The sequence below is a fragment of the Aplysia californica genome, unplaced genomic scaffold (genome assembly GCF_000002075.1).
Source record: "Aplysia californica isolate F4 #8 unplaced genomic scaffold, AplCal3.0 scaffold00875, whole genome shotgun sequence".
Classification (NCBI taxonomy): domain Eukaryota; kingdom Metazoa; phylum Mollusca; class Gastropoda; order Aplysiida; family Aplysiidae; genus Aplysia; species Aplysia californica.
The window spans coordinates 130,136-142,139 of NW_004798145.1; the positions used below are offsets into that span (position 1 = coordinate 130,136).

Below are 12,004 nucleotides of genomic sequence, written 5' to 3' on the forward strand. Positions count from 1 at the left end.
CACAATAATAGCCCTTAATTAATTGCAAAGAAAAAGATAGAAACATCAGAGGGAAGTAAAAGAAAAATATCAGTAACATCACAACACAGAATGGAATAGTAAACAAAAAGCACGACAACTGTAATCGGCACACAGTGGGCATTGCTTATAACAAACTTCCACAGAACAAACTTTTGACCTTATTTCAAGCAAAGGTTTAGTAAATATACTATAGGTATTTATTTGAACAGGTCTTTAAATTAATATCTTTTCCCCTGTTTATGAGTGTATTATAAGAAGACTCCACTGAAAGTTTCACATTATTAATATGGCACATATCACATCATAAAAATGTATGGTATCAGAGACACCATTATAAATACACCCAAGAAAGTTGCTGCCTTTACGTATTGTGAGTGAAACAATGTGTGTTTCTCGATGTCTGTGACAAACAATGTGAGTCACTGTAAACAAAGGTCACTGAAAACAAAGTTTTTCATAAAAAATAAAGTGAGTCAGGACAGAAAAATGGTCATACGCACACCGGTGTATGAAACAAAGAAACACATAGCTCTAACAAACAAGATCATTCAGTCCTGCACAGAGGGAAATGAAAGCATGATGACCTGAAATAAATTAGGAGCACAAAACAGTTTGCTCATGTAACAGAAGTCAAAAGGCGAATTTTTATGCAAGGGGGGGCTGCAGACCTGTGCAAAATATTCAGTACAGTAGTCTCCGCCTAAAAGCACAGAGATCAGGAGTAGGAGGACTCCAGTGCATGCGTTTACACAGAAGGTGCATAAACATGAAACTGACCAAAAGGTGAAAAGTATAAAACCATCTCATTTCCTTAATATTTCAGTTTAGTGATGATTGTTACCCTCCAATGAGGTGGAGGGGAGGGGGGTTTACAAAACAGGGTTACAAAAGAAAAGCTGACACAGCTTTTCAAAGAGTACTTGTCCAATAATGTGATGACACAAAAATATTTTGTACAGGATTCTCTGATCGCAGTTACGCCTACAAAGGTGTTAAATTGAGTAATGGAAAAAAGCAGAGAGATCGACTCACTGCACTCTACTGTTTACTTTATCGGGAACATAAGGAAACCCAAATACAGGTGAGAAACCTCTCAAAGATGCATTTCCAGTGACCAATAAAAAGATATTTCAGTCACCCTAACATAAGACTCGCCCAATCCTACGTCCCTGGACAGTACGGTGCAGGTTGAGGCGTGTGTTTAGAGGAAGTGACTATGCTTTCGAACATCTAAATTATCTAGAAAATTCTCATGTGATGATAGCGTACATTTGAATGGCGCATGCCTTCGTATAGTGTGGGTTCAGACGAAGACTACTGTATTGATACATTTACTACAATACAGCGGGACTATCAAGTAAATGAAGCATCAAAGAACTACGGAAATGAATATAATGACTATGACTTCTGTAAACAAACATTATAGAGCTGTATTCGCTTCAGGAGTGTAAAGGGTTGAATCTTTGACTGAGAGCCAAAGCAAGCATCTATTTATTAATCTCTTTAATAAGCTCTATGTCGTTGGTAGCTGATGAGATGTAGGCTACTCCCTTCAAAATTTTGAATTAAAAAAGATATTTCAGTTTCATGACTTGAGGTATTGGTTATACATGTATTGAAATGTTTTGTTGAAATTCAAATTCTAGATTTTGATAAAAGCAAGAAAAGATACATAAAGCAGGTACACTTTGAAGAAGAATGAGGTTTTTTTCTCTCTCCTGAAAAATGTTGCTTTCAGAGTTCAGAATAGTTGAGGTTAAACAGCATCCCTAAGTAATTCCTTTTAAAATTTAAGACTGTATAGACCAGGAAACATTTTGTAAATGGAAAACTCCAAAACAAGAGCCTGACACAACCTCCAAACAAAATGTTTGAAAAAAGCACTGAAACTGAAATATATATATATATATATATATATATATATATATATATATATATATATATATATATATATATATATATATATATATATATATATATATATATATATATATATGCTACAACATATGTAATCAGGAAGTGCAACAGAAAGAGAATAAAACAAAAATGTTCCAGCAGATGCCATTCGACGTGAGTATTCATTACATTCATTTAGGCTATCAACAGAACAAAGACATCTCACCATTTAATACTGCAGGGTTACATTCAACAAAAATTAAATTATGAGATCAAAAGGAAAACTCATGTTTTATTATTACAGAACTGTGATTTCAAAGGAAAACTCATGTTTTATTATTACAGAACTGTGATTTCAACTGAAATATTCCACGGCCGTCAGGCAGAGAAGGCAAAATTCTTGACCTTTTCTGGACACATACAATAACATGATTAAAAATATTTAGATGTATAACTGTGACGTGAAAAATAAACAATAAATCAGAGCTCATAAACCTTTTTATAGCCAGCACCTATTTTTGCCATCTTTAAGAGACTAAAATGTTCATACCACCCACCACCATGTATTTCCAAGCAGGACATTAGATAACACCTGTCACTACCCACGTGATCCCCACCGCCCATCAAAATAACCAGATTGTCCATTAGTGGGTGATATTGCGCAGGTTGGTAAGCACTGGCTTAGATCCACCTCTTCTGCTCTATGAATATATTACGTCATGTCAAATAAACAACTTGATTTTAGAAACTTTCGCTTTTAAGAAAATATTCTGTCATTGTCATGTCAATTAAACAACTTAATGTCAAGGTCTTACATTCCTAGAAAATTTCACTTCCCTGTCAAATAAAAAATTAAATTTCAAGGTCTTCCGTTCCAAGAATATATTACGCCATGTCAAATTCGTAACTATTTACAGAATATCCTACTGGAGGAGAAAGTAATAATAAATAGGAAAGCTTTTGCAGAACACAGAGAAAATTTTTAAGAACCAAAATGCCATATCCCATTCTCAGACTCCACTGATTAATGTCATCATTAAACAAATTGCAGAAGTATAAGCTGAACACCGGTACAAACTTTTTTGTACTCAGAATGTAAAAATATATCTTGATTACAGAGATATACTGAATTTCATTCCTACTGTCCAGAACTAAAAACTAAAACTCTAAAAAAATAAATTTCATTTGCAGAGAAATCTATTTATTTTAAAAAGTTCAAAATAACTAGCTTGCATATTCCAAAGTGTAACGCACTCCAATCTTTAAAATCTTTCAGTTGAAAGGTTAGTATAAAATCAAGTGCTTCCCTCAGACATTGATTGTTAAAAGAGTCGGATTCAATATTAAAAAAACAACAATCAAAAATCCAAACTGACCCCATGCACAAATTGAAACACTCAAACTGCTATAGGAAGACTTTTCCAAGCCTTCATATTACTCAGAAATTTCCACAAATGCAGCCCCTGGCGCTGGAACAGCCTTACAATCATTAACCCTATCCGTACGACGTGTTTTACTATCGTATCCATGCGACGCTGGGAACTCTGTGCCACCACTTTCCAAAGAGGAAATTCACTCGTTCATCCCATCCGTACGCTTTGCACAGCAGTCAGTCAAAATGATTTTTTGAGAAATACTGAAAGTTTCAAAGAGATCTTTGTACTAGAAGTGTTCTAAAATGTGAAGAATACAACCCGGGGGTACAAAATGATCCCAGAGCGTACGGATAGGGACAGCAATGTTTGCAGCCATGACAGAAATTGATTTCCTTCCTTCATGCTGGTTATGTTGAGGTTTTTTGGGGGAGTTTTTTTTTTGGTCTTTTAAAGTGTGAAAATGATCACAACCTCACTGATAATCAGACTCTTATAGGAGGAGTTTTACCCGTACCCCTGCACTTTTAAATACATCAAGTCTTTCAAAACAAGATAAACTTCACATGATTTCATTTTCTACATTTCCCTTCAAGTAGGCCTATATGGTTTACGGCATCATCCACTTCATTCGGCCATGTAAGCACAACAAATGTTCACTCCCAGAAAAAGAAGCAACCCTGCAAAACAATATGAAAGCTATTGCGACTACTACAAGGAACTGTGCCGAAGCCCCTGTTGCTGAAACAGGTGTGCTATGTCTGCCGCGTCGATGGTGATGGTCTCCTCTCCACCGTGTAAGCCACCGTGGTTGTCCTGGGCCACCACCTCGTACTGCTGAGGCACCGAACCCTGACCCCCTGAGGGTCCCGGGCTGTTGGTGAACTCGTACATGACGCCGTCCACCTCCAGCTGGTTCACCGGGTACAGAATGTCCTCTGTTTGATTCACCTGAACAAAAGTAGCTTGGTGTTAGTGAAGAGAAGCAAATCAGCACAATAACTGTCTTTTTCGTCTAGGTTTTTTAACTCACTCACGACGTCATTTTCTACCCTCCTGGATGTCAAAGGTGAAACGTCTCAATACAGCTATTTTTTTGCTATCCCATCCAAAGGGAGTAAAAGGGATGAGTAGAGTCAAATAGAGATGCATACTGCTCAGAGTGCAAAGGCCATATTTTCACAGATAAAGAGTACAACGACAGACACTCTAAAAAGAGAAAACAAGAAGCAAACAACACAACAGTGCAAAGCACAGAGGAACAAGAAAATACAAATAAAAATAAAAATAAACAAAACATACAAACAAACAAAAAACAAACAAAAGACAATTGTATTTGATACTTGTTAAGAGTTTAGTTTTACAATGAGATACATACAGCCAGATACAAAATATCAGAAATCTAAATAGCAGCAGTGCCAAATTTTTAAAAAGATCAATCTTTCTCTCTCTTGAAGACAAAAGCCAATTTCACAATTTTAATCCCCCCCCATGTCACCAACATGCTTGCTCAACACTACAGATGTACCTTCATTCACTAAAACTGGACGAGAAGAAAGGGGAAAAAACAAACAAACAAAAAGAAAGGGGTCCATGTGGATTCTTTCCGCATCTAAGGGAAACAAATTTACTAACCTGTGTGACAACAGTAGTGCCCCCTGTGCCGGCCATTGCGGCCATGACGTCCGTCGAGAGGCCGGGCCGGGCCATGTCCTCCATCACATCGGCCACAACGTCGGCGGCCACGGCAATGCTGTCGTTGCTCAGAGTCTCCAGGTAGTCCACGCCCTGCAGGCCCAGCTCCTCCGCCGACTCGCCCAGCAGCTGGACCTCCTCAAACATCTCGCCTAAACAAACCCACACACAAAACACACTTTTGACACCTCCTCAAACATCTCGTCAAAACAATCCCATACACAAAACACACTTTTGACACCTCCTCAAACATCTCGCCTACACAAACCCATACACAAAACACACTTTTGACACCTCCTCAAATATCTCGCCTACACAAACCCATACACAAAACACACTTTTGACACCTCCTCAAACATCTCGCCTGAACAAACCCATACACAAAACACACTTTTGACACCTCCTCAAACATCTTGCCTAACAAACCCACGCACAAAACACACTTTTGACACTTATTTCTAATCCACTTCACGTAAACTAACCCACACACAAAACACACTTTTGGCCCCTTTTTCTATCCATTGCACTTGAACAAATGCACTCAAAACAGACTTTTGGCACTTTTTCTATCCACTTCACCTAGATAAATGCACATACAAAACACTTTTTGCACATTTTTCTATCCATTTCACCTATACAAAAGCACATACAAAACACACTTTTAGCACCTTTTTCTGTCCACTTCACCTAAACAAACCCACACAAAACACACTTTTGGCACTTTTTCTATCCATTTCACTGAACTCTTTGCAGACGCAGGGTTAGACACAGCTTCATTCGCTGGTGACTCATAAATTTAAGCCTTTTGTAAGGGCCCATAAAAACATTACAGAGATAGAACAAAACAGTTTTCTGTTACAGAAACTAGAACAATAGAACGTTTTAGTTGATAGCATCTTTAGCTAATAAAACAATAGCTTTGATGCAGTTTATTGAACAAAATGTGGTCCATCACACCAAAAGAAAAAAAAAATTCCTCCAGGCATAAATAGACCCACCTCTTCCTCATCATCTGGACCAGGAGAACCGTTGTCTGCTAAAGAACTACAAGCTTCACTTTCTAAATCAACAACTACTCCATCGATTACCGTTAGACTTCTCCTGGATGCTGTTATTTTCGGTTGTACTTTCGATGACTCAATGCGCTTATGACTTGAATAAAAACGCTTCGAAAAACAGCGTCAGTTCAATTAGTCATTTTAGTCAATAAAAATTAAGCAAGAATTTGTATAGTATAGCGCAAATTCACACGTCCAGCAAGCCTTACCACTTTACCAGCTGAACATATTCTCTCAAAATAAGTTGAACATTTTTTCTAACTCCACCTAGTTGACATTGGCTAGTGAGATCAAAATGAATACATGTGTACAAAATAAGTGTCATGCCTTTTCTAGCCCTATTAAGGTTTAATTTGTTGTCGTTGTTATTGTCTCTTTTTGTTGTTGTTTGTTTTGTTGTTCTAATGTAGGTATGTCATAACCACATTAGGCTGACACTGTAAAAAGAGTCTCTACAATAACAACAAACTGTCCACCAAACAAAACACAGACTGACTGACCGTGCTGTCCAGCTGGGATGCTGACCACTCTGTTTTGGTTGTTGAAGTAGATGATGGTCTCTTCATGCTGCTCCTCCAGGTCTTCTATGAAACTGGCAGCCTCTGATGACCAAAAAATTAAAACAAAACTTCCTTGTCACAGATCTTCACGAGGAAGCCTGGTCTATAATAGAATACATACATATCCCACTAGACAAAGGTGACCAGCAACGTCAAAGACGTAAAGGAAGTGGCGCCAAAAAAAAGGGGGGTTGGGGAGGGAGGGCAGGTGTAACATAACAGCTCATCGTGAGAATTTGAAGCTCAACCAAATAGAACTGCAGAAACCAAGAGAGAAGCCCACAGGTTGTGCACATCCACATGGGTAATACATGTGAAAACTTAATGCACTTAAAGTTGAAGAATCAAGAGTCAAGTAACTCAGAGGAGGAGGAGGAGGAGAAGAAGGAGAAGAAGAAGAAAAAGAAGAATCAACTCATTTTAAAAAAACCTCACCGTGCGTCTCCAGCATCTCGCGCGAGTCAAGCATGCGCCTGTGTGTGTGCGGGTTGTGGTGGTGATGTGTGTCAAACACATCCTCCCCGTCCATGCCCTCAAGCACCACGGTGACAGAGTCACTGTCCATCCCCTCCATGTAGTGGGGAGGGGGAGGGGCCAGGTGGTGGTAGCTCTTGTTGCCAGGAGGAGCCACAGTTTGGTTCAGGGGAACTGGGGAGAAAGGAACAAAGGGATACACATTTGAATGATTCGTTTTATTTGAGTAAAGAAAAGCACATTGACACAATAATGATCATTCAGTACTAGGAAAAATACAGACAGTCAGTGGCACTCTCCAATCACAGGTGCACTCATTCAGTTCAGGAAAAGAGCAAGACAGACAGACAGAACCAACAGAGGGATAGTAAAGATGTAGGACCTACCAGTGGCACCCTGTAACCACCCATAAATTTGAACGAGAACGACAATGAGAGTGCCTGCCCACTTGAGGGTCTGCTGTAATGTTTCTAACCTACTTGACCGTCAGTCACTGGACCATTTTGACTTCTGTTCCACCTGATCGTCTACTAGTCTAATACAATCCACACAACTAAACATATACGCGCAATTAAAACCAGCGCATCAGAGTGTGGGAGCAGTAATACAAATTCAGTACCGTCCTAATTTATGCAATCTAAGCAACGGAAATCACCAAACAGCCACACTAAAAACCTACCATAAAAAAAGACACAGGCAATATATTATTCACTTTTTAAGGCTTCAAATTCACCTGTTTAGCGATTTCTCAAGCGATCTAACCTCAAGCAGTTTCATCATTTCAATCTATGCTAGTTTACGTCAGGCTCAAAGAAATCGGTCCTACCTGCGTGAGCCTCAGACATGTGCATATTCATGATGAGCTCACTGACAAACGTCTGCATACACCAGTGGCACTTGACGGGAAGCAGGAGCTGCCGGTGGCCATTCACAACATGAACCTGGCCAGGGAGGGAGGGAGTAGGGAGGACAACGAGTTGTATAATCATCAACAGTGGGAAATAATAGTGTCAACAATCAGTTAGTTGTCATATCATTAAAATACAGAAACGAAAACTTTCATCATTACTGTCAAAGTCGTAAAGTTGGATGAAATTAAGACTATTTACGACTGAAAAGGAGTGATAGAGGTGGATAAAAACACTGATTGATTGCCAAATTAAAGGCATTAGAATACAGTAAAAAGTACCACTACATAGCAGACACTATAGTTAGTCAAAAATACTGCATAAAACATCAACATACTTCCAATTAAATAACAAGGGAAACTTTTCAACCACAGAAACATTCCACTTTACCAAAAAAAAAATTGACTTCACCACCAAGTCATGAAACAAGTGACAGTATCATATATATGTGAGGCAGTGTGGTGAAATCAGGCGCTCGTCAAAATACAGAAAACTGAGAAAAACTCATTTTTCCTAAAGTTTGGACATTTTTATCGAATTTTTATTTTTGGGCTCAACCTCTTCTGTGTCTGTATAAAAACACATTTCCATGTGAATTTTTCTGAAAAACATTGATTAAAGGCACAAAGTATGCCATTTTTCAGTTTTCAAGGACTCTTTAGCAATTGGAGTTACCAAACTTTGGCGGCCATTTTCTCACTTATTTCACCACTGGAGCTAGGCGACCACATTTACTTTGATAGAAAATATCTTGAGTTCTATTCAAGATAGATGGATATTTATTTAATAGGAAGCAAAGCAAATAAATCAGCGTTTAGATGATACCAATATCTCCACATGTCCAAAAATGGACGAGCGCCTGATTCCACTGCGTCGTGACACATATCGCAAAATTGCTCAATGTTCATTTAAAGAAAAGGTTATGAAAAACATTGATATACTTCTAATTCATAAAATAAGAGACACTACAACATACTCATATATAAAGTTTGAGAAAAACACTGACGCATAACTGTTACATGACAAAAATGCTCCCCGCTCGTTAAAAACAAGTCTACAAAAAAACATTGACTTACCGCCAAGTCATATGTGCGAGAAAACGAGTTGTTGCAGAACGGACAACAGTAGGACGTGCTCTGGCTGCTGCGTAGAAACTCCTTGAGGACATGCGGCATGATCATGTGATCCTTGCGGGCGTGTTCCGTGAGCATGCGCACGTTGGGGAAGCTCAGGTGGCACTCGGGGCAGGAGTGATGTTCTGTCTCCAGGTGCTGGCTGCGCACATGGTTGTACATAGGGTACAGGCTCTGGAAACCTGAACACACAGAAGGGAAAATATTCACACATGTTTTTCTGTTGTCAGTATATTCCAACTCAATAGCTAACTATGATAATAAACACAACAACAATTGTCCTATCAGTCTCATTGTCATTATCATTTGCAAATCCAAACTTAAAAAGTCAGTTGTTTTTTTCTACAGCATTCGCAATTACATGAGGAGCAATATTAGAAAACAGAAAATATGTATTTTTTCCAACGCAAAAATAGACTTCTGTACTCATATATTTTCACATACTGGTTAGCAGATATGATAATGGCTTCCAAATCTGAGTAGAGAAAAGTGCACCAACACAATATTAGGCTCTTACTGTATGTAAACGGAAGCAATTCAAAGTGACGATGGTCATTTGGGGCAAGAAAAAAGTAAGGCAGTCCTGACTTTTTCCCCCCTCTCCTGTTTCTGTTTGCCTATCTGGCTTTTTTCCTGGTACAACATGACTGTTACTGAGTCAATGTGCTTCTCTTAACTTAAACTTGAAAAGAAAAAGAGCTCTAACAAGTATCTTTCAAAAGAAAATGACTGATCTGTATTCCTTGTTAATCAGCATTTTCATTTTCATCTCTATTTGCAGTATTTTTTTAAAAAGAAAATAATTCCGTTTTTCGGCGCTTTTTTTTCTCATCGACATGATGTTTACGCAGTTTAGGTTTCTGGGCACATTATATTCCATTCACAGTCATTTTTTTCTGTCAATTGTTCCTTTTTTCTCATACACATGGTTTTTTGGAGTTGGCCTTTAATTCACTGTAACTCACCAGTGCCGCAGAAAGGGCAGTGGACGGGAACATCGCCGGAGTGTAGAGAGGCCTTGTGCTCCACCGCAGTCTCCATGTCAGGGAGCCAAGCTGGGCAGAACGGGCAGCGCAGTGTTCCAAGTCGTGTCTGCTCGTGGCAGTTCTTCAGGTGTTTCCCAAGGCTGGAGTCAGAGTCAAACTCGCGGTCACACAAACGGCAGATGTCTGGCTGGTTCAGCTCTGGGTGTACAGCTAGGGTGTGGCTGATGAGGGAGGCTCGATCCAGGAACAGAATGTTACACCTGGAGGGTGTAGTGGTAAAAGGTTATGGTAAAAATCAAACCTGAGGTATAATATAAACATAATTACAACACAAAAATATTAATTGTTATCGTAAATGTTGCACCAGAAAAATTTTGCAAAAGGTAATTGTAAATGTTACCCCTGGAAAATGTGGTGGTAAAAATAATTGTAAATGTTTAGTATAATTTTAGTATTAGTAACAGTTTTACTGCACTCGCAACACAAACAGGCTCTAAGTGCCAAAATTAGAGGTGTAATTAGAGAGAAACATACAAATGAGAGAAGGCGGAGAGATAAGGACAGTAGACATTCGACAGGAAAGAAGGAGCGTACCACATCAAAGCGGCCGCCAAATAACACATAACACTGAAGCTTATCTGCATTGTAAATGTATGGTAGTATGATAGTACGCTTTGATCAATCACTCATCCTCCACTGTTCAATTTATGCATAGAACAAAATATGAAAAGTGCCAAAACAATATTTCGTTGGACAAATCTAACCTGTTACATGAGATGTAGTCAGTATAAGGAACACACTGCTGCCCAAAACTCCTTCTCCTACCGTCAATTCGGTTCTGTTTCGGGAACTGGTTGCTAGGGGGCTGGTGATAAGCCTGGAGTGAGAGGATAAGAATAAAGATAGAATTAAGAGTCCTTTCCTTAACTTTTTAGTTTTAGTAAGACTTTTATGGCACTTGCAACACAATAAGGTCATATAAGTGCCAAAGATTAGAGGTGTTACAAGAGAGTAAAATAACATAAAAAAGAAGGAGGGGAGATGAGACGATAGATTTTTTATAGGAAAGAAGGAGCAAACTACACCAGACCACACCCCAACCACCCACTTCCCCTAACTCACACTGACGAATGGAAAAAAACAGCATCAACACAACACAATAAGTGCACTGATGAATGGAGACTAAACAGCATCTATACAATGCTTTATGTCAACTGAAAAAAGGAAACAAAACAGCATCTTTATTACACTTTATAAAAAGTGACAAATGGAGACCAAACAGCGACAATATAATGCCTTACATAAACTGAAGAATAGAAACAAAAGAATATCAAGAAAATATTTTGCATGCATTGAAGTACGCAACAAGACAAAATCAAAATAACGCTTCTATAAATATATTTTGCATACAGTGGTGAAAGGAACGAGAAAAGAGTCAACATCGTGTTTTACATACACTGACAAATGCTCCATGATTCAGCTCTATGTGCAGCGACAGCTCCTGCCTGTCAGAGAACTCCTGACGACAAAACTTGCAGATCTCCGGCTGATGGATGATCCCGTGGGTTTTCTCCAGGTGTCTCCGCAGTTTGGACGGCGTGCTCAGAAACACGGGCGGGCTGTAGCACATGGGACACGCCAGGCGGCTGTGCATGCGCAACTCTTCCAGGTACATGGGGTCTCCGGCTTTGCGACTGTTGTGCACTGAGCGAACGTGCGAGAAGAGCGCAAAAGTGCTCGGGAACAGGCGGAGGCAGAGACGGCAGCACGGTAGTCCCCGACGAGGCGTGGCTGCCACAGCTGCTTCGTTTTCAATCTTCACTTCCTGCGGGGATGGTGGAGGGAGGACGTCCTCGAGTTCCCCTGATTTGTTCTCATCTGTTAAGATATCAGTTTGAGT

The 12,004-nt window shown here is 39.3% G+C and overlaps 1 protein-coding gene across 2 annotated transcripts in view; it reads right to left on the reverse strand.

Annotated features, from left to right (window-relative positions):
- Nucleotides 1-3,584: 3,584 nt before the first annotated feature.
- The window catches only part of LOC106013417, an 11,026-nt gene continuing 2,606 nt past the window's right edge, over nucleotides 3,585-12,004 (reverse strand). The window contains exons 1-5 of one of the 2 annotated variants that reach the window (XM_035972852.1): nucleotides 7,904-8,293; nucleotides 7,039-7,251; nucleotides 6,544-6,645; nucleotides 4,926-5,137; nucleotides 3,585-4,241 (exon numbers count right to left, since the gene is read on the reverse strand). In XM_035972852.1, the coding sequence (XP_035828745.1) occupies nucleotides 4,002-4,241; nucleotides 4,926-5,137; nucleotides 6,544-6,645; nucleotides 7,039-7,251; nucleotides 7,904-8,066 (930 nt within the window). In that variant the 5' untranslated portion in view covers nucleotides 8,067-8,293 and the 3' untranslated portion in view covers nucleotides 3,585-4,001. Of the gene's footprint in view, nucleotides 4,242-4,925; nucleotides 5,138-6,543; nucleotides 6,646-7,038; nucleotides 7,252-7,903; nucleotides 8,294-12,004 lie in introns of those variants that run through there. The other variant, XM_035972850.1, reaches the window with a different exon arrangement.